General features: G+C 58.6%; 8 protein-coding genes across 8 annotated transcripts; 6 read left to right on the top strand and 2 right to left on the bottom strand.

Annotated features, from left to right (window-relative positions):
• Window positions 1-12: 12 nt before the first annotated feature.
• On the bottom strand, window positions 13-806 carry DL89DRAFT_5180 (uncharacterized protein). Its single transcript, XM_040891760.1, has one exon. It carries the CDS (start codon window positions 681-683, stop codon window positions 84-86), a length of 600 nt encoding a protein of 199 aa, XP_040747080.1. The 5' UTR covers window positions 684-806; the 3' UTR covers window positions 13-83.
• On the bottom strand, window positions 807-1,347 carry DL89DRAFT_5179 (uncharacterized protein). Its single transcript, XM_040891759.1, has one exon. It carries the CDS (start codon window positions 1,270-1,272, stop codon window positions 931-933), a length of 342 nt encoding a protein of 113 aa, XP_040747079.1. The 5' UTR covers window positions 1,273-1,347; the 3' UTR covers window positions 807-930.
• DL89DRAFT_263885 (uncharacterized protein) lies at window positions 1,234-1,835 on the top strand (the record flags this gene model as incomplete). The annotated part of the gene is made up of 1 exon (XM_040886014.1): window positions 1,234-1,835. A coding segment is annotated over exon 1 (380 nt), but the record flags the coding sequence as incomplete, so codon positions are not given.
• Window positions 1,836-2,755: 920 nt separating this feature from the next.
• DL89DRAFT_5155 (uncharacterized protein) lies at window positions 2,756-4,049 on the top strand. The gene has a single exon (XM_040891756.1). The coding sequence runs from the start codon at window positions 2,846-2,848 to the stop codon at window positions 3,863-3,865; it is 1,020 nt and encodes a 339-aa protein (XP_040747077.1). The 5' UTR covers window positions 2,756-2,845; the 3' UTR covers window positions 3,866-4,049.
• A 5,078-nt stretch (window positions 4,050-9,127) lies between these two features.
• Window positions 9,128-10,503, top strand: DL89DRAFT_5258 (uncharacterized protein). Its single transcript, XM_040891774.1, has one exon. The coding sequence runs from the start codon at window positions 9,392-9,394 to the stop codon at window positions 10,142-10,144; it is 753 nt and encodes a 250-aa protein (XP_040747076.1). The 5' UTR covers window positions 9,128-9,391; the 3' UTR covers window positions 10,145-10,503.
• Window positions 10,504-14,364: 3,861 nt separating this feature from the next.
• Window positions 14,365-15,291, top strand: DL89DRAFT_5147 (uncharacterized protein). The gene has a single exon (XM_040891752.1). It carries the CDS (start codon window positions 14,521-14,523, stop codon window positions 15,208-15,210), a length of 690 nt encoding a protein of 229 aa, XP_040747075.1. The 5' UTR covers window positions 14,365-14,520; the 3' UTR covers window positions 15,211-15,291.
• A 238-nt stretch (window positions 15,292-15,529) lies between these two features.
• On the top strand, window positions 15,530-18,305 carry DL89DRAFT_289563 (uncharacterized protein; the record flags this gene model as incomplete). The annotated part of the gene is made up of 10 exons (XM_040889967.1): window positions 15,530-16,003; window positions 16,066-16,142; window positions 16,171-16,296; window positions 16,340-16,960; window positions 16,989-17,287; window positions 17,325-17,515; window positions 17,604-17,652; window positions 17,684-17,814; window positions 17,843-18,053; window positions 18,088-18,305. The coding sequence occupies 10 exons, from the start codon at window positions 15,530-15,532 to the stop codon at window positions 18,303-18,305; spliced, it is 2,397 nt and encodes a 798-aa protein (XP_040747074.1).
• A 2,286-nt stretch (window positions 18,306-20,591) lies between these two features.
• DL89DRAFT_263881 (S-adenosyl-L-methionine-dependent methyltransferase) lies at window positions 20,592-22,111 on the top strand. Its single transcript, XM_040886013.1, has one exon. It carries the CDS (start codon window positions 20,659-20,661, stop codon window positions 21,949-21,951), a length of 1,293 nt encoding a protein of 430 aa, XP_040747073.1. The 5' UTR covers window positions 20,592-20,658; the 3' UTR covers window positions 21,952-22,111.
• The last annotated feature ends 214 nt before the right edge of the window (window positions 22,112-22,325 follow it).

Below are 22,325 nucleotides of genomic sequence, written 5' to 3'. Positions count from 1 at the left end.
TCTCCGCTGGGCAATCCACAACAACACTGGCAGATGTTCGGGGAGACAAGCAGGGGAGAATGACGGCAGCGGCTGGGCGTCTGTCAATCTCCATCGCGCAGAGAGCAGAGTGCGACAGTGGTATGTGGGTGAGGTAGGGGCAGGGCTGGCTGGCTAGACGGTCCAGAAAAATGGGAGTGGGCTGTGCGAGAGACCGGTTGGAACCGTTGAACAAAGAGTAAACAAACGGCAGCGAAGGTCACACCAACTGTCGACAATATTGCGACGCGCAGCAAGAGGTGCTGGATTTCGCATACGTCGGCGGCACATCGATGAGTGGGTGTGGGCGCCGCATTCGAGCCCACTACATACCTAGCGCGCCCGCCTGCCCGAGTGCTGCTGTCCGCCATCCATGTCCAGCAGTCAAGACTAGAAGCGAAGCGGCCAAGGTGCGTCGCATTCACCCCCAAGCATTCTATTTGCAGCAGCTTTTTACCCCACCCTAGGCTCAAATTTTGGCACACCACCTTTACTGTCCTGGCCTGGTCCTCCGAAAAATAGCAAGCTTGGTGTGAGCGTGTTGCGAGCCCAAAGCCAGCCAAACAGAATCGGCACTGTGTGATCCTTGGGCGGCAGCCATCCTCTCTCTTCTGATTCTTACGCTCTATTATCGCCTGACTTGCTCTTTTGCATCTCGTCTCCATTGTGCGCTTCTTTCTCCCCCTTTCCTCAAAGCTACTATTTTCTACACTTGTATATTACAGCAAACACCGACCTTGGCCGTTAGCAGCCGCTCCTTGATACTTTCCTGCGCTCTGCCTTCGTCTATTTCTTGATAGGGACGGCCTTTTATTATTGACTTTAATTATTCACTAGCTGAGCAGAGAACGCAGCAGCAGCAGCAGCAGCAGCAAAAGAAAACGCGCTCTACTCCTTCAGCCAAAAGCATGCTCAAGGCGTTCTCTCGCGTGTTCCACAAGACCCAGAGCCATGAGGATGGTATAGAGGGCCAGTCGCTGCCGACAAATGAGCCAAATGGAGTGCCAGACCAACACGGCGGGCAGCGGGTGCTGGAGCGGAAGCAACCAGCGGGGCTTGGGGTTCCGCGGGCAGCAGGCAAGGGGGTGGGGTCGCCGCGCTCGGGAAACCACCACCATCCCCACAGCAGCTACGCTCGGCCACTGGCCAAGGACATCGCCGCGGCCTACGGTGGCAAGGATCTGCCGCGGCGGACATCATTCCAGCAGCCAAAGCTTCACATGAAGGGCCCGCCGCCGGGCTCCGATGGTACATACCCGCTGACGTCCGACAACATCGAATGGCATCTGAGAATGGTAAGTGGTGGACTTGGCACCTTGTTTGGCCTCGGTCAGTGGGCAGCGATATCGCAAACACATAATGCCGCTTTATGCCGCGCTTGCCTTTTGTTGCGCGCTGTGGGCTCTCCGTGGTGTGAAGGTCACACGGGCGTGTAGGCGCCGGGAGGATATGCGCGTCTCTGCCACCTCCGCCCTTTCTCCACAGATACCTCGCTCCGGTAGTTTTGTTCCCATGTCCATGATTCCTTCTGCCCTGGCAGGCACAGGCCGCGGCGGGGAGAATAGGGTGTGCTGTCGCATGGGCAACTCTGTTATTCCCAATTGTGCCTGTTTTTTTCACCCGGAGCAGGAGCGCGTGGATTCCCCATTGAGATTGCTTTTTGGGCCAAAAATAGCATCTGTGAAGGAGCAAGGCAGCAGCTCAGCCAACCATTCTATTCCTGTAGATTCCGCCGATGAAGGAGTCCAAATACGACCGGATCCTGCGGTACGTCCATATGCAGCAGCAGAACGTCGCGGTGATGGCCGATATGGTGCAGCGCGACATTGATGCGTCGATGCTGATGAGCGGGCAGATCCCGTACGACCTGGATTTGGCCAGCCCGCCGCGGCACTCGTTTGAGCAAAGCATGGTTGTGCCGCAGGGCCAGCAGCCCCAGGTGATTCACAACGGGCACCCCCATGCAGCGTCGTCCATCGGCGGCGTAGGCATGCCAGGCGTTGTGCTGCATCACCCAGGCGGGCTGCCAGGCGGCGGTCATGCGTACGTGCCAAATAATGCCATGCCGCCCCCTCCTATTCAGCATACGGTGACAAACAATACCAATACGTCGGCGACACCGCAGCTGAACATCAAATCCCACGACGCAGAGGAGGACGATGACACTCCGCTTGCAGCCATAAACGGCGCGACTAGTCCACAGCAGCAGCAGCAGCCGCAGCCTGAAATTGGACAGGACAGTAACAGCGGTAATGGCATGGTGAACACGCTGGAGCGGTACGCTCAGGAAGCAGCAGACTTGCCGCTGCCTGAACCCATCTCGCCAACCAACCAAGCACGCATGTCGGTGGTCAGCTTCAGCTCCAACATGGCAGCAAACCTTCATGTCAGCGACATGCCTGTGTCGCGGTCCCAGTCGCAGTCCCACTCGCTATCAAACCCGCAGTCTGGGTCGCTGCACGAGTCAGTGGTTCGGATGACACCGGTCGCCCGGTCGCCGACAGTGCAGGAAGCCGGCAGCAGCTCGCAGCAGTTTACAGTGAATCCAATGAGTGGGCAAATCCAGCAGTCTTCATTCTCGTCACGGGTAAACAACCGCCCGAAGCCTCGATGCCATCACTCCGCAAACTGCCAGGCCGGTGCATAACGCCAATGGCGATGAGGGATGACGATGACGACGCACCGCTGCTGGGAAAGCTCAACCTTGGGGATGTAGCCAAGGCAGCGGGCGCGGGCGCAGCAGGAGCTGGAGGACGAGGACGAGGAGGACGACAACGAGCCCCTTCAGAACCAGCTGCGAGCGAGCAAGCTTGTGGAGCCCGGACAGATGCGGCCAGAGGTCGACCTGGCTGTCAACGAGTTTGCAGCGAAAATGAGCTCGGCGTTCAAATCGGAAATAGGCGACAAGGAGATCACTCAGCTCGGCGAGGCGTGTCTGGCTGAAGAGGAGGCGCACCGACACATGGATGGCGCCGGCGGCGACGGCAACCAGGCACTGGCAGATTCGCTACCAACCTTGGGTCTGAAGGTTGTCAACGCTGTGGACAACGGAGATGACAGCGATGGGTCGGCCAACGAAAATGAGGCAGCAGATGCCGCTGAGGAAACCACAGAGCGGTGCATTGTGCGCAATGACGAAGACGATGACAACCAGCCGCTGGCAACTCTGTCGCGGCATCTCAGCAACGGCAGCATGCAGCCAAGGCAGCAGATGCTGGGTCAAAACCTAAATGTGGTGGTCATGTCGGACAGCATGTCAGCTGCAAACACCCAGCTGCAGAGCAACATTGCCGAGGATGGCGGTGACGACGACGACCAGCCCCTGTCGAGTCTGCTAGCGCCGGTTCAGGACACGGTTGGTATTGACGAGTTCGGGTACCTGCCATTGCCAGTTCCGCCATCCATCACAGATCCGAACGCGGTTATAGCGAGCACAAGCGAGTGCATTAGCCCTGGACGTGCTAGCTTTGGCGACAGGTCGATGTCCCCGTCGCTGTCATCTGGCATCGTGCGCAAGCCGTCGTCCCTGTCGCGGTCGGTTAACATTGCTGGCGACGTATCCCCCAAGGGCATCGCCATTGAGGGGTTTGATGTCCCCACAAACCAGTCGACGCCCAATATCCACAACGGCGGAGACCGCCGCTCGTCGCTGCTTAGCAAGCAGCCGTCTAATCTGTCTGGCTACAGCCTGCCTGTTACCTCGGCAGCGATGGCCATGGGGCAAGACCAACAGTCTTCCCAAGTCGCTGCGGATTGCGCCTGCAGCCGGTGGAATCAGTGCTACTCTGCCCTCCATGTCGCATGGCCGCACGTCGTTTGGTATTGCTGCCCAGGATGTGATCGCTGAAGACGAGAACGAGATCGACGCTGTCCAGCCAGCACCCGAGCCCGCTGCAGCCGCTGCGGGCCAAATAGCCGACGATGGATTGGTGGAGTCCAGGGAGATCGAATTTTCCGCCGACATTCTAGACACAGCGCAGCTGACTGGCGCTGGAAGTGTTGGGCGGCCATGGGCAGCAGGCAGCGTGTTCAACCGATCCTCGACGTCGCTGTCGGGCAAGCGCGCCGTGCGCGGCAGCACCTTGGGCCAGAACCTGACCGACGAGCTGCACAGGATCCGCGAGGATCTGGCGCGGTCTCGCAGAGATGATGCGTCGAGCCGGCGGTCATGGCAGTCAACAGTGGCATTAGGCATGCGCAAGCCGTGGATGCGGCATGAGAGCGCACGTTCCGAGACAGCACTGGACAAGCCGGGATCGCTGGGCCAGCACTCAGGCAGCGGCGGTTCTGGAGCAGGCATCGCTGGATGACACGACACCAGGCCTGAGCGACTTGCCGGCGGGCTGGGAGCAGACGAATCCGCGACCGATGACTGCGTACCACAATCGCACGTCCCGGTGGTTCGGCAGCCACAAGAAGCACGCGGCGAGCGACGCACAGCCTAAGGATGATTCGGCAGTCGTGCTCTCTGGGTCGCCACAGTCGGCATCGCACTCGCTGACCTCACGCTTCAACATGAAACTCGGCAAGCTCAAGAAGACATTCAAGCACAACTAATCAATCGCCACCTCGCGCTCTATACTATCCTTCCATTTTCTATCCTCCGTCTTTGAAACATGTTGCATACACGAAGAAAACGTTATCCCGGCAAGCACCCATGATGTACTATCGACGGCGCCGATGCACATGTCCCACCACACAGTGGACGTGAGGATGCTGCCAACAAAAAAAAAAAAAGCAAAAAGCGAGACATCGGTGCCTTTGATCATGTGAAGAGTCCCATAGTCTGGGAAGCGCGGCGAATCTGTGCCCGCAGGTATAAAGCTGGCCAGTGTCAGGGCACAAGGAGTGTGGCTCCTCATTCTGGCGCAGTGGCTCTTCTATTCTGCGAACAAGTATCTCGCCTTTTACTAGATACTTCCGTGGGAGGGCCACAATGAAACGCGTCTACGTGAATTTTTGGAAACCACTCCTTGCTCGTTTTCCCCAGCGGAGAATTGCGTGCAAGAACCACCCACCACAAGAAACAGAAAATAGAGAGATATCGGCACGGCTGACCCTGCGAGCCGCGCCTGGCCGCAGTGGACGAGCATGGCTGCTTCCTGCACAGAAGTGCAGCCATTTGGCGATTTCTGACTGTGGGCCGCGTATCGCCTGACCTTCCCTTTTCCGCCGTCTCGTAGGTGGATGAGGGGCCAGGCTGCTGAAATGCGGGCGGATCAAGGGCACAGAGCACGCTTTATTGTAGCCGTGCTATCTCCGGCTTCGGCGGCACTGTGCAACCAGCGGTGACACCTGCGATATACCTGCTTGATCGCTGCCCTAAAAGCCATCTGCCGCGGCCAGCGGTTCTTCCAGGCCCTTCTCTGCTTTCTCTCTTCTAATAACCTCGTACTTTAAATATTCTCCTTCTTACAGCCCCGTCTATATTTTTCTGACCAGGTATGTGGGAGGGGAATTCTGCGTTTGCTTGCCTGCGTGCCTGCCTGCTCATCCCGGCTAGCCCGTGATGTGCGATGTATCTGCAGCAGCCGATTCGGGCGTCGCTGTGCCTTGGCCCAGAGTTGTGCCGTTGCTGGCCAGAGCAGTAGTGTGCGGGTGCGGCACAAGTCGCCTTGCCATTTGATAGTCTTTTTTAATTTCGCCGATGATTCTAGCCTCGGGGGAACTCTGGGGCTTCCTGGCGAGCCTCACCACGGGGCTTTCATTTTCATTGCTTTCGCCTCTCTTTCCTCCCAATCTCTCGACCCGACGCCTTTTTCTATCTCTCGTCCTAGCAAGCCAGGAAACCAAACCCACAAAACACTCGTACCTCATATCGACTAAACCAGAGGCAAACCCGTGTACGATTCCATTGTTCGCTTTGCGTACATATCTATATCCTGTAGCCAAAAAAGAAAAAAGCCCTCTCTCTTCTCTCTCTTTTTACTCTTTCTTAGCGCTTACAGCAGCATCAGCTACAGCAAATGTCTCCGTCCACCGCCGCACCTGTGACCGCAGGCAAGGCTGTTGATAACAAGGAAATCGACGAGCAGCAGTCGGCGCCGTCGACAGCGGCAGCACAGCCCAGCGGGGCCGCGAATCAGACCGCCTCAACGAACGTGTGGAAGGTGCCTGGCCAGGCGGCTTCGGCTGACGGTAAGTGCGCACAGTGTTTGTTATCTGTCCGTCGTGCACAGTGGCCACTATCTATGGGTGCTTCCTGTGGTTCGAGCGTCGCACATGCCAGAAAAAGGAGCACCTTTTTATTTTTTGGCTTAATCCTGTTGGTGGGCACCAGTTTGCAGCTCAGAACCCCGGAGAAGGATTCGCGACGCAGCCGGAGCCAGGCCGTCACCCTCCTCTCTTGCCGATTCAGGCCGGCTTTTGGTCCTTGCCTCCCCAATCGCAAATTGCCGCCTAGCTCGCGGGGGTTCTGTGTCCGACTTTGCTCGTCGCCCTGGGATGGCTGGTGTCGGCTTTGCGAATCATTCGCTTCCTTTGCAATGGCTTAGCCGGTAGCCAGAGTAGCCACACCAGGCAGCATCAGGGCCCGCTTTTTTTTCGCCTGCAAAGCGTGCTCTTGCCACGGACTGTCGTTCTCTTCATGGGTTGTATTGGGAAAAATTTTCCTGCCCCCTGTCCCAGGCTGCAACACCAGCACCACTCCTTTTGCATAACGCCTGCTGCTCAGTCGTATCAGCTGAGAAAATAGCTGAGTGGGAGCCCGTGTGCTGCAAATAAACACCTCCCTCCACACACTCGTTGCTGCTGCTGGCTGCTGCCTATCCCCTACCAGCCGTGGTATTAGGCGCTTTTCCTTTGTCCACCGGCCGCAATGGCAGCGGCCCTGGGCGCGGCAAGCACACCCAACTCTATCTGTGCCTAGTAAATGGCCAGGTCATTCCTCCCTGCAGCTATGCTCACAATACCCCCATCGTTCTCAATAATGTAGCCAAGAAGGTCAACCCTGCGTCAGCGGATCCGGATAACTGGCCCGATCCAGCGACAGCTGCGGCAGCCGCCACCGAGAGCCATTTGAATCACCACCCGTCGTCGCCGCCACAGCAGGGCGAGACGGCCAAGAAGGCTGCCGGTAAGGGCAGCAGCAAGGGCAAGTGGCAGCCGCTGGATGCCGAGATCCAGTACCCGAAGCCCAAGAATGCTACCGCAGCGTCGAATGCCCACCGCCAGCCCAAGCAGCAGACTGGCGGTAACCGCGGCAGCAGCACTAGCAACGCCGCTGGCCACCGCCACCCGAAGGACGGCAGCAAACAGGCCAAGACCGACGGCAAGTCGTCGGATAGCGACGGCAAGCCGCAGCACAAGGGCCACGGTAAGGGCGCGCACAAGGCGCACACAAACGGAAGCCAGGCTGAGGGCAGCACCCAGCAGAGCCAGCGCCAGTCGCGGAGCAGCGGCCGTGGACGTGGTCGCGGGCCGCGGCCAAAGCCATAGCAACCAGCAGGGACGCCGGACAGGCAGCGGGCCTAACCACCACCAGCAGCAGCGCACGGCGGGCCATGCCCCAAGCCATTACCATGGCAAGGGCAACGTCCAGCCGGGCAACTTTGTGCCGGCCCCTCTGCCGGTGCCGGTGCCGGGCGACGAGGAGTCGGTGAAGCAGTTTGTCAAGGCGCAGGTCGAGTACTACTTTAGTGTAGACAACCTGTGCAAGGACATCTTCTTCCGCACGCAGATGGACCCCGACGGCTATGTGCCGCTGAAGCTGATCTCGGAGTTCAACCGGGTGAAGAAGGCGACCGAGGACTTGGATCTGATCCGCAGCGCGCTGGACTCGTCGACCGAAGTCGTGCTGAACGCGGCCCGCGACCGCGTCCGGAAGCAGAAGGACTGGAAGACGTGGCTCTTCCCGAAGCAGGAGGTCGTCCAGCAGCAGAAGCAGCAGAATGATGCGCTGAAAAGTGAGTGAACCCCATCCATCCCCCTTCCCAACATCCTCATCACCATCGCATTGACAATTTTTTCGCCATACCTCCCTCTCACCCCCTCTCCCGCTTGCATACCACCTTATGTGCACTGGCTGCCCTCATTTACTCACTTCCCCCCTCCTATCCTCGACATTTGCCTGTCATTTTCTCACATCCCCTCCACACCCTTTACACCGACCACACCGCTCTTTTCGCTTGTGCCATCGCTTTTTTCCATCTTCCGGCTTCATTTCTATTTATCGCCAGGCAGATTATGCGCAGAGCGCCATTTGATACAGTTTTGAGGGCAATCTTTGGGATGGTCTAGACTGGGTCTTGCGCTCCCTCCCCTCGACTCTTCTGTCTGGCCACAGAAATGCAAACACGGAGGATGAGAAAGGAAGAATGGCGCTTTATCAACACTATCCATCATTCGATTCCCGTCCGTCTGCAGATGAAATACCCGCGCACGTGGGTGTCTGTCTCCCCCTCCCCTGTCTCCCCTGTGACCCCCTTTAATATGCACATGGACGCCACCACTGACGATACACTCCGTTTTATAAAAGCCATTACTACTATATACATATTACATATACATTCTGCATCCCACATGTACACATACCCACCCAACCACATCCCTCTCACATTCTGTGTCCGGTGACGGACATCGGGGCTTCCCACGCCAGCATTTCCCGCCCAATCTGGAAGGGGTTAGAAACCCGAAAGAGGATAGACTCCGATCACCCAACATTTACTGACAACATCACACGCTGATCCTACACGCCCTTTCTCTGCGCTCCCTCGCATTCCGCCATTGCCCCCCCCCCCAATAGAGGACACTCCAGCGACATCGTTCCCGCCTACACAGCCGACAATCCCGACTGTTGGCATCCTGCCGCCGACCGCAGCTGGCTGGTCGTCCATGTCGGGACGCATCTCGACGCTGCCGGCGCTGTCTTCGCACCAGCCGGCTCCAGTCAGCCAGGGCTACGACGATGACGACGACCTGTTCCAGATGGACGAGGAGCTGGACAGCCGCAACCGCAATACCAAGCAGCGGCGCAACACCAGCACGCACCGCCAGAGTCCGGCGTCTATCGCGGCAGTACGACTACGACTACCGCAGCAACGACGAGGACGACGACTGGTACTCCTGAAGACGACGATGTCGATGAGGACGTGATTGCGCGGCTGCTGATTGTGACGCAGAAGCGCACGCGCGACCGCACACACTACCAGTACGAGCGCAAGCAGGTGCAGGACGATCTGGCCGATATCATCAACGAGGGCCTGCAGCACTACGAGCGCGATCCTGCGGATCAAGCAGTCGCAGGACCGGCACAGCAACGTCAAGGTCAGCACAGTGAGCAGGGATGAGTTCTCGAAGCTGAACAGCGAGCGCGGGCAGTCGAGCGGGACGCGCCCCGAGTCGCTTGGCGCAGCCGGGTCGTTCTCGACGCTGGATGTGGCAGAACAGATCCAGCGCGAGGTGGCCGAGGCGGAGAACGCGCGGGCGATCCCGGTCGACGAGCAGGCGGGCGGCAAGGGCGGGCGTCGCGGGCGCAAGGGCAGCAAGCGGCTGGCAGCGCGGTTCCTGCCGGTGCACGGCGAAGGACGGCCAGCAGGCGCAGCAGGTGCCGGTGGGCAGCGCCGGGTCGTATGGCAAGTCGCCGATGTTTGGCCCGGGCAACGGCCCGCGGTTCCCGCGCAAGTACCGCGACACACGCAAGTACCAGGCGCAGGCCCCGGTTGGGTGGCTCGTGGGCACGCAGCCGTACACGGCGGCCGAGGCGGAGCTGTCCAAGTCGCTTGACCGCACAGGCACCAGCTTCACGGGCAGCGCGTCGACGGGCAGCTACCTGGAACAGCACATGGCGGGCAGCCATGGGGCGCACCACGAGCACCCATCGCACGAGCTGACTGCGCGAGAACGGATTTGTGCAGCACAAGTACTACCGGTACCACGCCAAGGCGCTGAAGGAGCGCAAGCGGCTGGGAGTGGGGCAGTCGCAGGAGATGAACACGCTGTTCCGGTTCTGGTCGCACTTTATGCGCGACTCGTTCAACAAGAAGATGTACTCGGAGTTCAAGCGGCTTTGCGCTGGAGGATGCCAAGAGCAACTACCGGTATGGGCTGGAGTGCTTGTTCCGGTTCTACTCGTATGGGCTGGAGAAGAAGTTCCGCAAGGAGATCTTTGAGGACTTCCAGGAGATGACCAAGTGGGATGTGGAGCAGGGCGAGCTGTACGGGCTGGAGAAGTTCTGGGCGTACCTGTACTACCGCAAGGACAAGAGCACGCGCGAGCTCAAGGTCGACGAGGGCTTGTCCAAGCGCCTCGAGGTGTTCAAGTCGGTCGACGACTTCAAGCGCGCCAACCGCGAGCGGCGGGACTCGATTGCGCACCAGACGCAGGAGGCGACGAACCAGAAGGCGCTGGCAGCGGCCGAGCAGGTTGTGCCGTCGGTATGATGAAGCTCGATAGCTGGCGTGGATAGGAATCCGTTCTTTCTTTTACATCATTTCTTTTTCTCTATCGGTCCGATTTCTTTTAACTAAAAAAATTCATTCCTTTTTTGACGAGTTCTGGCAGAGGCTGAATCTCCTGTACCACCAGCACACCAGCAGCTCTTGCTGCACAGATCCTCTCGCATTGTTGGTGCGAGGGGGCAGCAATCCCGGGTGATGTAATGATGACCTGGACAAAGCTCAGACCAGTAATTGGATGTCATCCCAGACATCGGAGGCTGGCTTGACAGTGCTCCTTGACGGGGGCACGTATGTATTTCTCGCACTTGCCATAGCGAGCATGTCTAGACAGACAGGAAAACAACGTGCATGGTACATTGCCTCGATGCAGGACGCAAACCAGGCTCTAGGCTGGCCAGAAAAAAGGATTCCATGTTGGCAGAACAAACATTTTGGAAAAAAAAAAAAAAAAAAAAAGAAACCGAGGGAGGAGAATGGACGAATGGCAGTCAGTAGTGGTCCTCTTTCCAACAATTTTTCGAGCTGCTCGTTTATTTTCTTCTTTTTCTCAGTATTTTTTGTTTTCATTTCTCTTGCCATTTTTCCTTTTCAATTGAAGCAGTCCTCTGTCTACTTTCCCTCCAAAGCCCCTTTATATTCTATTTGATATTGACGAAAGTTGCAGAGCGACACACTCCCTTGACACCATGGGTGACAGCGGGTCAGACGGGCATTCGCCTCTGCGTATATTTACGCGAAGCAAAAGCGTTGACGCCGGGCAAGATGAGGGCCAATCGGGAGGGTCGTCAGCGCCGCGGGAGACGGCGAATGCGCTGCTAAGCAGTGCGTTTTCGGCGCCATACGAGGACGAGGGCGCGGGGGACACAGGGCGGCGGTCTCCAGCGACAGTAGTGGGCGGGGTGCGGATTGGGCGCGGCAGCAAGGGCAAGCTGGTAGCGCGCGGGGCGCGGCAGGCGTACCACCCGCTGCCAAGCTACTGGCGTGAGACGGACAACAGCCCGACGTCGAGCGGATTGGGGTCGCCGGTGACGCCGGACGGATTATCGGACGACCAGCCGCGCAGTCTGCCGGCCGGGATAACGGCGAACTCGCCGCTGGCGATCGAGACGTCGCGGTCGTTCCAGGGGCCCAGGAGCAAGACCACCGGGAGCCCGTCTGTGAGCCCGCGGGCTGCGCTGGGCGGGATCCGCGAGGCATTTGATTCGGCGTCGAGTCTAGCGTGGACGGAGCGGCCAGGCTCAACCTACTCGTATGCGAGCGTGGAGCCGCCGCACGACTACGCGGAATCGCCGATTGATCCGCCGAACAGCCTGGGACGGTTCCCGCTGAGTCGCAATGGCTGGGGCGACCGGCCGGACGGCCACGGTACCCGGGCAACGGCGAGAGCGCGTCGCCAGTGCGCGAGGCTGCAGGCGAGGAGATTGTGCGGCGGTATTTTGCGGGCCAGCGGCGGGCCGGACGCGACACAGAGGCGGCCGAGGTAGCCGAGGCCGAGACTGGCGGGCGACGCGGGGGCGATGCGGCGGGCGCTGTCGTCGGGCGACCTGGTGGGGCTGGAGGATCTGGGCGAGATGCACAACAAGAGCATGCTGACGGCGGACCTGGTGGAGTCACCGCTGGAGGCGCTGGTGCGGACAGCTGACGGTGGAGCTGTTCCAGCTGTACGTCAGCGAGGACAGGAAGAAGAGCAAGGCGGCGGGTGACGGCGACAGGCGCGAGCAGCCGGATGTTATCCAGCAGTTCCGGCTTGGGCCAAGCCAGCGCCCGGGCACCAGCACGCCGGCGGTGACCATGGACGGGTACTTTCAGCCGGCCAAGCCCGAGCAGCCCGGGACCGGTGCGGCCGCGGCCACGGCACCGGCTGGTGCAGCGCACGTGGATGGAGGAGGAGCTGCTCAAAGCCAGACGCGTGTCGACGATTGACGAGCACGCCGAGGAGTCAATTCTGCAGGCGCTGCGGGCGCCGGAGCCCAGCAGACCGGCGCTGGCCAAGGCCACGTCGCCAGGCCCAGCCGAGGATGTCGCACTGTTTGCACACCGGCCTGGGGCCCCCAGCGTGCGACCGGTGCGGCAGGTGCAGGCGCAGGAGCGGGCGCGGGCGCGGCCGGGTCTGGAGCTGGGCGACCTGGCGGTGCACCCGCAGGAGATCCTGCAGCAGCTGGCGCAGGACAGCCACCCAAAGTCGCCACGCGGGTACTACCGTGCACGCGATCCGGCAGCCCCGCATCGCAAGGGCACACCGGACGGACCGGCCCAGGCGCCGGCGCGACCGCGGGCGCCAGGAATTTCGCCGGCGAAGGCGTCGCTGCTGCGGGCAGTGGGGCGGCGACAGAGCGTGCGGCTGCAGCCGGGCAAGGGCCAGATTGTGGTGGCCGAGACATCGCCGGCTGCGCTTGCAGGACGCCGGCGCCCGGGCGAAGCGGTCAAATTCGCTGCCGGAGCTGGCGCCGGTGCCTGAGACCCGGGAGGTGTCGTACCGCGAGCTGCAGCGGAAGGCCGCGCGCACCGTCACGCTGACGAAGACGCAGGTCTGCACACGTGACGCGCAGGGCCGAGCGCATGGTGCTGGGCAGTGCCCGGCCTGCGCGCGAGCGTAAGCGCGCGGCCAAGCGACCCGACCTGGACATGCACCTTGTGGCCTACAATCTGCCGCCGCCGGTGCCGCTGCGCGTGCGACGCGATCCGTTCCGGGCGGCGCTGGAGCCATTGATCATCGTGCGGCAGCCGGCGCTGGTTTCACGAACAGCGCCAGGCACGCGCGAGCACGAGCTGCTGCGCGTCCACAACCAGCTGCTGGGCGTGCAGGCGGTGCTGTCGCGACACACGTCGATGGCAGCCAGACGCAACATCACGCCCAGCACGGCAAAGCGCGGCGGCGTCGGCGAGAAGGTCGGAGTCAAGAATGCAGTGCGCAACCAGGCCCTGGACGTGGTCATGCTGGACTACGCGGTGGATGAGCACGAGGAAGGAGAGCCAGAGGCAGAGCCGGCTCGCGAGCCGCAGCGGTGGAATGCGGCCACAAGACGGTCGCTGCGACGCAAGGAACGGCAGGCCGAGGCTGAGGCACCGGCGCCGGCACTGCCCGGGCGGCGGCTGCTGCTGCACGGGTCGGCGTACCGGGTGTACTCGGGGCTGAAGGCGCGCGGCGACACGTACCTGTTTCTGTTCAGCGATGTGCTGGTGGTGACGACCAAGATCGGCGCCGACGCGAACACGCGCGTGCTGCTGCCGCCGTCGGCCGATGCGACGCGTGTGCCAGATGCGCGGTTCCGTATCCACATGGCGATTCCGGTGGCAGGTGCATCGCTGCGGTTCGCGCGCGACGGCGGCTCGAAGCGGCTCGGCGAGGACGACGAGGCCGAGGAGCGGCGGCTGCTGCGCCAGGAGGAGCGCATCCGCCGCGCCTGCCTCACGTTTGAGAAGAACACCAGCGAGGCGGTGGTGTATCTGATCAACCGCAACATCATCGAGCCGATGCCCGAGCTGATCGCCGGGTTCCTATACCGCTGCACTGCGCTGAGCCGCCGCCAGCTGGGGCAGTTCCTGGGCGCTGGTGTGCTGGGCGAGAACCTGCACGAGAACCCGACGCTGGACGAGATCGAACAGGAGAAGCTGTTCCACCGCCAGATCTGGAGCGCCTTCCTGGACCGCTGCGATGTGGTCGGCGTGCCCATCGACGAGGCCCTGCGGTCGGCGCTGTTCTACGTGCGTCTGCCCAACAACCCGCGCGCCATCAGTGTCCTGCTGGAGGTGGCTGCGCTGCACTGGCACGCGAAGAACACTGAGCACGTGACGCCCGGCCTCTTCGTGCCCGAGTCGCCCGACGTGGCAGTGAAGCTGGCGTTCTCAATCATGACCGTCAACACCGAGCTGCACAACCCGCTGCTGCGCGACGAGATCCAGCCCGAGGCGGCCTTCCGCGACCTGGCAGCCAAGTTCCGCGCAGCCCTGGTCGACGATCCAGCCATACGCTGCCAAGCGCAAGGGCAATGTGCTGCGCAAACGCGACCAGCCGCGCGTGGTGGCCATCATGGAGGTGCCGCACGAGAGCCTGCGGGCCATCTTCGACCGGGTGGCGGCTCATCCGGCTCGTGACCAGCTCGGATGCGCGCCCAGCGGCGCCCGAGTTCGACATCACGTGGGTGCGCGATGCCAACGACCCGAATGCCGCCTGCGCTGACCGACGACCAGGTCGCGCAGGAAATCGAGGATGTGTACTGCGACCCGGGCTTCCGCGACGGCCTGCTGTTCAATGCCTCCAGCGACCGTCTGCCCGCACGGCTCAACGCCGACCCGCCGGCCTGGCTGCGCGTCACCGTGCGGATCCCGGAGCCCGACAGCAAGTTCTCCATCAGCATCCGTGCAGTCAACGCATCTGGCTACGAGGTCGTCAGCATTCTGCCCGGCCCGCGCCTGAGCTTCCGCGGAACCAACTCGGCCAGCTTTGTGATCCGGCCATTGATGCCGGGCCATTTCACGCTGCATTTTGCCGCTGAGGGCGCCCATGCCCGGTACTACCATCCGATCCCGTCGCGGACGCTGGTGGTCGAGGGTGCGTTTATGCGCCATACCGTGCAGGTCGGCTGGCGCAAGGAGGCCGAGCGCCGCGCCTGGTACATGTTTGGCATGGACTCCAAGCAGACAAAGGCCATGTGGGCCCGCTGCCTGAAGACTGCCGTCAAGCAGGCTGCTGGCTCGGACTCTGCCGATAGCGCGGTCAAGGCGCTGACAAAGGACGGCGACCAGGTTGTGTCTGGCCTGGAGCTGGTCACGATGATGGGTGGCTCGCTGTGAATGCGATAAAAATACATAATGATGCTTTGGCTGCGAAGTGCATACACTTAATCTCGCCCTACTCCGTTAAACCTCCCATCCTCTTTCTCTCTGCTTCCTGTCTGTCTCTCAAATATTACTATATCCCCCTCCTAATGGAGTACTTTGCTAAATTCACCCGGCCTAGCTGCTCCCAAGAGACCCCCACCCACAGCATCGGCTACACATTTGGCCAAATTCGAAAAGGCTTGGAAATCTGTCCAGAACATTTGCTACTATCCAGTCCAAATGGCGAGACCTCTCGGTAGGGCAGACACCGCTGCCCACGCAATTGGGCGTAATGGTTGACTTGCTGGTGCAGGAGGACATTCGCCAAGCAGATGCCGACGACTCGACGACCGGTGCCTGCATGGAGTACCTGCTAGACAATGACGTGCTCGACGACCTGGTGAAACTGGCCGAGGCCGACGTGCCGGTGGGAGTGCGCGGTGTGGTGATTAGCAACCTGTCGACGTTTATCAATCTGACCGACGACAAGCTGCTGGTGCAGAAGGCCGTCCACAACCCCATCCTGGCGCTGCTGCGAGCGTACCTCCAGACAGAAAACAACGGCATTAGCCAGTCAACAGCCAGCCTGTTCGACGCGAAGATGCATGCGTATGACGACGAGTTTGTCGACTTGATGTACGCGCTGTGCAGCAAGATCCGGGGCGAGCCGATGCTGCTAAACATCTTTTTCCAGGACCGGCGGTGGTTGCGCAGCCTGGAGCAGCGCTGTCTGTCGTCTGACTCGATACCGGCGATGAACCGCAGCGTCGAGAGCCTGCGGGAAGCCACTGCCACTGCACCACCACTACAGCCAGCACCATGTACGAGTTCATCCTGTTCTCGCACCTGTTGCGATTCGTGCATATCGAGGGCAAGGCAGGCGACACCGCGCGCACCAGCCTGCTGTTCCTGCTGGAACTGGCCACGACCGAGATCATGGCCTCGAATGGCGGCGCCACGGCGCTTCGAGCGATTCATCCTCGACGACAGCGGCTTTGCTCCGCTATTGGCAGCTAGTCTGGGCGCACTGTACTCACAGCTGCCGCGCAGCCTGACGCTGTCTGCGAAACCCGGCGGCCGTGGTACCTGAGTCGTTCCCGAGCTACACAGCCGACCTGCAGAATGCCATTGAGTCGTCGATTTTCGCGGCCGGTGGCGCAGGCGAGCGCGGTGAGGACCGCGGGGCAATCAGCTCGACCAGCCCGCAGTTCCGCAGCCGCCTGGCATGGTTTGCCCAGCTACTGGGATTCGTCCAGGAGGTGCTGTTCCGGTGCCCGTCGCTGGCCATCTGCGGCGAGGTCCTGCGGCATCTGCGCGAGCACTTTTTGCGGGCGATCCTCTACCCAAGCCTGCTGGAGAGCTCCGACACCGACGGCAGCAGCATTGCAGTCATGGTCTATCTGGAGCTGATGCTCGCCACTGCCCGCCACGAGGACCTGGTTGCCGCCATCATGGAATTCCTGACAGAGGAGCCGAGCGCTGGCGGGCAGGAGTCGTGCCTGCCGTTCACATTGCGTGATCTGATATACACAAATCTGCAGTCGACGGTCTCGACCGACGCGGTCATCGCCGCGCTCAACCTCCTGCGGCTGGTGCTATCCAGACATTGTCGCTACGCCGCGCGCCTGGTGGAGCTCGAGAAGGTGGCCGCCAGTGGCAGCACCAACGTGTGGATGATGAACTGCACCGTGGCCATCGACGTGCACCGCCAGGAGCTGGAAATGTACGCACGGTTGATGGGCCAGCTCGAGGGCAATGGTCCGCTCGCCGGCTCGACCCGACCACGACGGGCTGTATATCCCGTGGCGGCGTGAGGCCGCACAGCAGCCGTCGAACCGGCGCGCGCTGGTGCCCGAGTCATTCGTCATTGGCTACGATGAGTACCTGGAGGACGCAGCGCACGAGTGGGAGGCTCACGAAGCGTATCATTTCGAGATCGACGCGCTAACCGAAGTGCAGCGCACACGCGACCGTCTCGCCCACTCTGGCACTCTGTCGCCCATGGCCAAGTCTGGCATCGGCATCGGCATCGGCATCGGCGTCGCCCGGCGTCAAGCGTGCAGTGCGTCCGCGCAAATACTCGGAAGCCGTGATGCGACCGCCAGCAACCCCAGCAACCGCTGCCCCCGAAACCTGTAGCAGCAAGCCGAAGCCGCGCATCCGCTGGCGAGTCAAGCAGTCGGACCCAGTGGTGCGCGTGCTGATGGGCCTGCTGGCGCGGTACTTTGCACAGCCGCGCGAATGCAATCTGGCGCTGACCGGCGTGCTGGCTGCGCTGGTCGGCTGCCCCCACCGCACACTCGATCCATGGCTTCGGCTTCAACCTAGCGTCGCTCATTGATGGTGTGTTGGCGTCGCCGTGGCAGATCTGGCTTGACAATCTGCGCAATCTCAGCGACTCCGCTGACAGCGACAGTGACGGCGACGGCGACGGCGACGGCAACAGCAACGGCAACGATCTGCATCGGCGCACCGGCAATTCTAGCCGCCGATGCCTCGCAGTTCCTCGGCCTCGACAAGGAGCTGCAGGACGCAGTACGCGCGTTGCCGCATGGTGCTACGCCGCCTGCGCTCTACGTGGTCATCAGTGGGCTGGCACAGCAAGCAGCAGGTTCTGCGCAATGAAGTTCCTGGCTTTGACAGTCGGCTACGGCGCGCGCGCAACGCCTTGATGGGCATTGTTGAGGACGCTGACGCGCTGGATCTGGAGCTGGAGGCTGCCAATCCGCCACGCCGCGACCGTGGCCTCTCATCGGCCAGTCTCGAGCACGTGCGCAATGTCCTGCCCCCGCCGCCAGTGCGCCGCGACAGCCTGCGTCCAGAGAGCCGCGCTCGCGCTGGATCCGCCAGCCAGACGTCAGGACAATGACAGCACACATAATACCCGGCAGGCAATGCTGGCGAACCCGCTGGCGGGCAACTGGCAGGCGCTGAGCGTGCCGCCCAAGGACGCAAACATCGCAGAGTTCCTCGAAAACGTCATTATCCTGCAAGAGTCAATCAAGGAGATCATTGCCCGCGTCCAGGTGCGCCGTGAGAACGGCGGCGACGAGGATGCCATCGTGTAAAGAAACTAGACTTATCTCCCCGCTGCTTCATGCGCTCAGGTTTATTTTTGAAAGTTGTACAGTGGGCAATAGTAATGTAGCAATGCTTTTAATCTTTTGACTTTAGCGTGTCCGACCTCAGCCAATATGCGGTCAGTTGACACAAAAAATATGCTGTTTTGAGGCCGCACAAACACTCAGCCCAGCTGACATTTCATGAGTAATGCATATCTGGATGCATCTCCACTATAAAAAAACTTTATAGCCTAAGAAGTGTCCAGCCATCTGCTAGAGCATTCTTTGCTGACTGATAGAAGCCACGCTCAGTTGAGCCTCGCAGTGAGTATGCGTGTCTTGTCTTGTGAACTCCTTAAAAACAATATTCTCTCTTTTGGCTGATGGATTCAGATCCTAAGGCGTCAAATACACATCTTAACCATATTAAATAGTAAAAAACATAACCTCGAATCTGGAGCCATATATTAAAATGCCATTTGTCTCGGCTCCTTCGCATTTCGTAAACCCTACCAGTCCAATAAACAAACCAGCCAACTTCCGAATCCTCGGCACTCAGACTCTGAAGAGTTGGCTTGCTGGCCAGCATATTCTGCACATAAAAGCAGTCCTTCCTATATTGTCTACCATTTCCTTTTCCTTGCCCCCTTCCATATATTCCAGTCTCCCTACAGAAGAGATCTAAGGCAGCACATAGTTGTCATATCGATTTGAGCAGTTATTTTGGAGTACATTTGACAAAAGCAGGGTATATACTAGTGGCAGCAGTAGCACAGTTCTGGTTTAGTAGCAAGCACATCTATACAGTTATGAAATTGCATATATTCATAGTTGCATTTTCTACTATAGCCATATATATAAGCAGTAATATTTAGGTAACAGTGAACCTAGTCAGTACATAAGCAAATTCAATAGAGTATCAATACTAGCATCCCTAAAACTATATAAGCAAGTTGGATTATAATAGATATTATTCTGATATTCTATAATAGTAGTTATTTATTTTATCTGAATATTTTTACTCCTATACTAAATATAGTGCTTATCTAAAACCCCTATCAGTACCCTAAAAAATTTCAGTTGATACATAATTAGTATGCTTCTACTGAGATTTAGGCTAGGTCATAAGAAATTAACTGAAATTTTTTAGGATACTAATAGGGGTTTTATAGAAGTGCCTATTTTAGTACTTTTATTTATTTATTAATTTAGTTGATAATATCTTTTTGGATGGTACAAAATAATCTAGTTTTTAAAATATTTAGTAGATGCTTGTAAAAGATTTATAATTTATTAATTTGTTACTCTGATATATAGTATTTAGATTTTTAAAATTTCCTTAACTGTGAATAACCTCCTATTATAACCCAACTAGCTTATATAGTTTTAGGGCTGCTAGTATTGATACTCTATTGAATTTGCTTATGTACTGACTAGGTTCACTGTTACCTAAATATTACTGCTTATATATGTATGGCCATAGCAGAAAATGCAACTATGAATATATGCAATTTCATAACTATATAAATATGCTTGCTACTAAAGCAGAACTGTGCTACTGCTGCCACTAGTATATACCCTGCTTTTGTCAAATGTACTCCAAAATAACTGCTCAAATCGATATGACAACTATGTGCTGCCTTAGATCTCTTCTGTAGGGAGACTGGAATATATGGAAGGGGGTAAGGAAAAGGAAATGGTAGACAATATAGGAAGGACTGCTTTTATGTGCAGAATATGCTGGCCAGCAAGCCAACTCTTCAGAGTCTGAGTGCCGAGGATTCGGAAGTTGGCTGGTTTGTTTATTGGACTGGTAGGTTTACGAAATGTGAAGGAGCCAAGACAAATGGCATTTTAATATATGGCTCCAGATTCGAGGTTATGTTTTTTACTATTTAATATGGCTAAGATGTGCATTTGACGCCTTAGGATCTGAATCCATCAGCCAAAAGAGAGAATATTGTTTTTAAGAGTTCACAGGACAAGACACGCATACTCACTGCGAGGCTCAACTGAGCGTGGCTTCTATCAGTCAGCAAAGAATGCTCTAGCGGATGGCTGGACACTTCTTAGGCTATAAAGTTTTTTATAGTGGAGAAATATACAACCATACATCGCAATAGTGGCAAACGATAATGATATTTGAAACACACTATTCTACACCTTGTGCTAGCTAGCGAAAAATGATTATGCAAAAAGCCATTAATCCCCTAATCGAGCGTGTACACTGAGACTCGTGTTCAGGTTGCGCGTCAGGGGGAAGCGGTTTTCTGAGCATATTCGAGATGTAGAGCTTCTAAAAACGTGAACGTTTCAATCTCGGGAAGCTTCTCAGGCACCTTTCGTTTTTCTCCCCCTTATGCCAGATCTACTCGCACACACACCCACTTACCTTACCCATCTGCTGGCACTCGGCTGGCCGCCACTACTTGCCACGCTGGCGCTGCTGCTGCTCACCTACCTCCTCGCTCGCCGCCCGCCTGCAGCGTCCATCCCGCCCAGCGCCGTCCTCCTGCCCTCCACCTCGACCTATCCGTCGCCTGCTTACTCCGCCGCCTACAAACTGCCAATCGCTCGGCTCCTCAATGACCTCCTACACGGCCACACCGAACTGCGCAATGCCCACTCTGGCCAGGCGCTGCTGCGGCTGCCCGACATCGCCAACTTCACACCCACGCCCACCCTACTCTTCCAGTATCTCGCCACCAGACACTCGGCCTGCAACAGCATCGATAATTACGTGCTCGCCAGCGACGCCGTTCTCGAGGCCATCCAGGGGCCCGACCGACTGCCACTGGCTGGCTGCTTCCGCGACAGCGCGCCTTCCCAACTAGAATCGGCGCTGGACGCCCAGCTGGCGCGCATCGGCCGCGACTACCTCGACCTGCAGCCCGACGACCAGCTGCTCGACATCGGCATGCACTGGGGTGACGTTTCAGTCTATCTCGCTCACGAGCATCGCGTCAAAACCACCGCCGTCCTGCCCGCTGCCTCGCAGCTCGCCCACGCCGCAAACCTGGCTGGGGAGTCAAACGCCCGCCACCTCGTCGAGCTGGTCCACGGCGACCACTGCACGCTCCCCGACAGGCAGTTCACCAAGGCCATGGCCCTTGATGCCCTCGACTTTGTTGGCGCCCGCAACCTCCCGGCGTTCTTTGCCGCCATGGGCCAGCACCTCGAGCTCAACGCCCGCCTGTTTCTGCAGGTCACCACGACACCCGCCTGTATGGGCCCGGCGGACCGCCCGCGCGGCCAGCTCATCCTGCAGGCGGACGAGGATGAGGGCGAGGAGGTAGCCACGCTAAGGCTTAGCGAGCCTGAGGAGCATGCTGAGATCTGGTGGTACCACGCGTTCCGCTTGCGCCATATCGCCCCGGGCGCCGACACCCAGGCAAATGTTTCCATCGAGCATGTCCTCACTGAGCTCCAGCGCGCCGGCTTCGAGGTCATGCAGCTTGAGAGCCTCACCACCGACTACGCCCTCACCATGGCCACCTGGTGCCGCAGGCTCTGCGCCAATAAACGCCAGATCGAAGCTGAGGTCGGTCCAGACGCCTACCGTGCTTGGGAGCTCTACTTGAATTGGACACAGAGCCTGCTTGCCCGCGGCCGCCTCCACAAGCACTTTGTCCTGGCCGTCAAGCGGGTGTAGCTACTCTTTCTTCTTCTGGTTGCTAGACACTTTTCGCACCATCTACAAATATCTGCCATGCCATCTGCTCCCCCTCCCCTCAAGGGCCACTGTGATATCTGGTGTGCTTACATCTGAGGGCAAAAATATGTGGGTGCAAGCCAGGAAGGACAACTGACGATAAGGTGGAAAAGAATTATTTGAACTAAAAGTGAAAAGCCCAGGAACCACATGTGCGAGGAAAAGAAGGGGCTCGTCTCAGAGCGGAAGGCCAGCAAAGCAAGATGCCGTCTGCGCCCTGGTAGGATAAAAAAGAAAAAGAAAAATACGTGCGGTCGTGTGTGCGCAGCTTTTGGTTAATGGATGTCGCGATATATGGCTGCTGCAATGCTATA

This window comes from Linderina pennispora (assembly GCF_002104995.1).
Source record: "Linderina pennispora strain ATCC 12442 chromosome Unknown DL89scaffold_1, whole genome shotgun sequence".
NCBI lineage: Eukaryota > Fungi > Kickxellomycota > Kickxellomycetes > Kickxellales > Kickxellaceae > Linderina > Linderina pennispora.
Note: the sequence above shows the minus strand (reverse complement) of the source record. Positions and strands in the feature narration are given on the sequence as shown.

Coding starts and splice junctions, on each gene's coding strand:
- DL89DRAFT_5179 (XM_040891759.1), bottom strand. CDS start 1,272: ATGTACCATCGGAGCCCGGCGGCGGGCCCTTCATGTGAAGCTTTGGCT.
- DL89DRAFT_5155 (XM_040891756.1), top strand. CDS start 2,846: ATGCGGCCAGAGGTCGACCTGGCTGTCAACGAGTTTGCAGCGAAAATG.
- DL89DRAFT_5180 (XM_040891760.1), bottom strand. CDS start 683: ATGGAGACGAGATGCAAAAGAGCAAGTCAGGCGATAATAGAGCGTAAG.
- DL89DRAFT_5147 (XM_040891752.1), top strand. CDS start 14,521: ATGCGCGCCCAGCGGCGCCCGAGTTCGACATCACGTGGGTGCGCGATG.
- DL89DRAFT_5258 (XM_040891774.1), top strand. CDS start 9,392: ATGTGGCAGAACAGATCCAGCGCGAGGTGGCCGAGGCGGAGAACGCGC.
- DL89DRAFT_263881 (XM_040886013.1), top strand. CDS start 20,659: ATGCCAGATCTACTCGCACACACACCCACTTACCTTACCCATCTGCTG.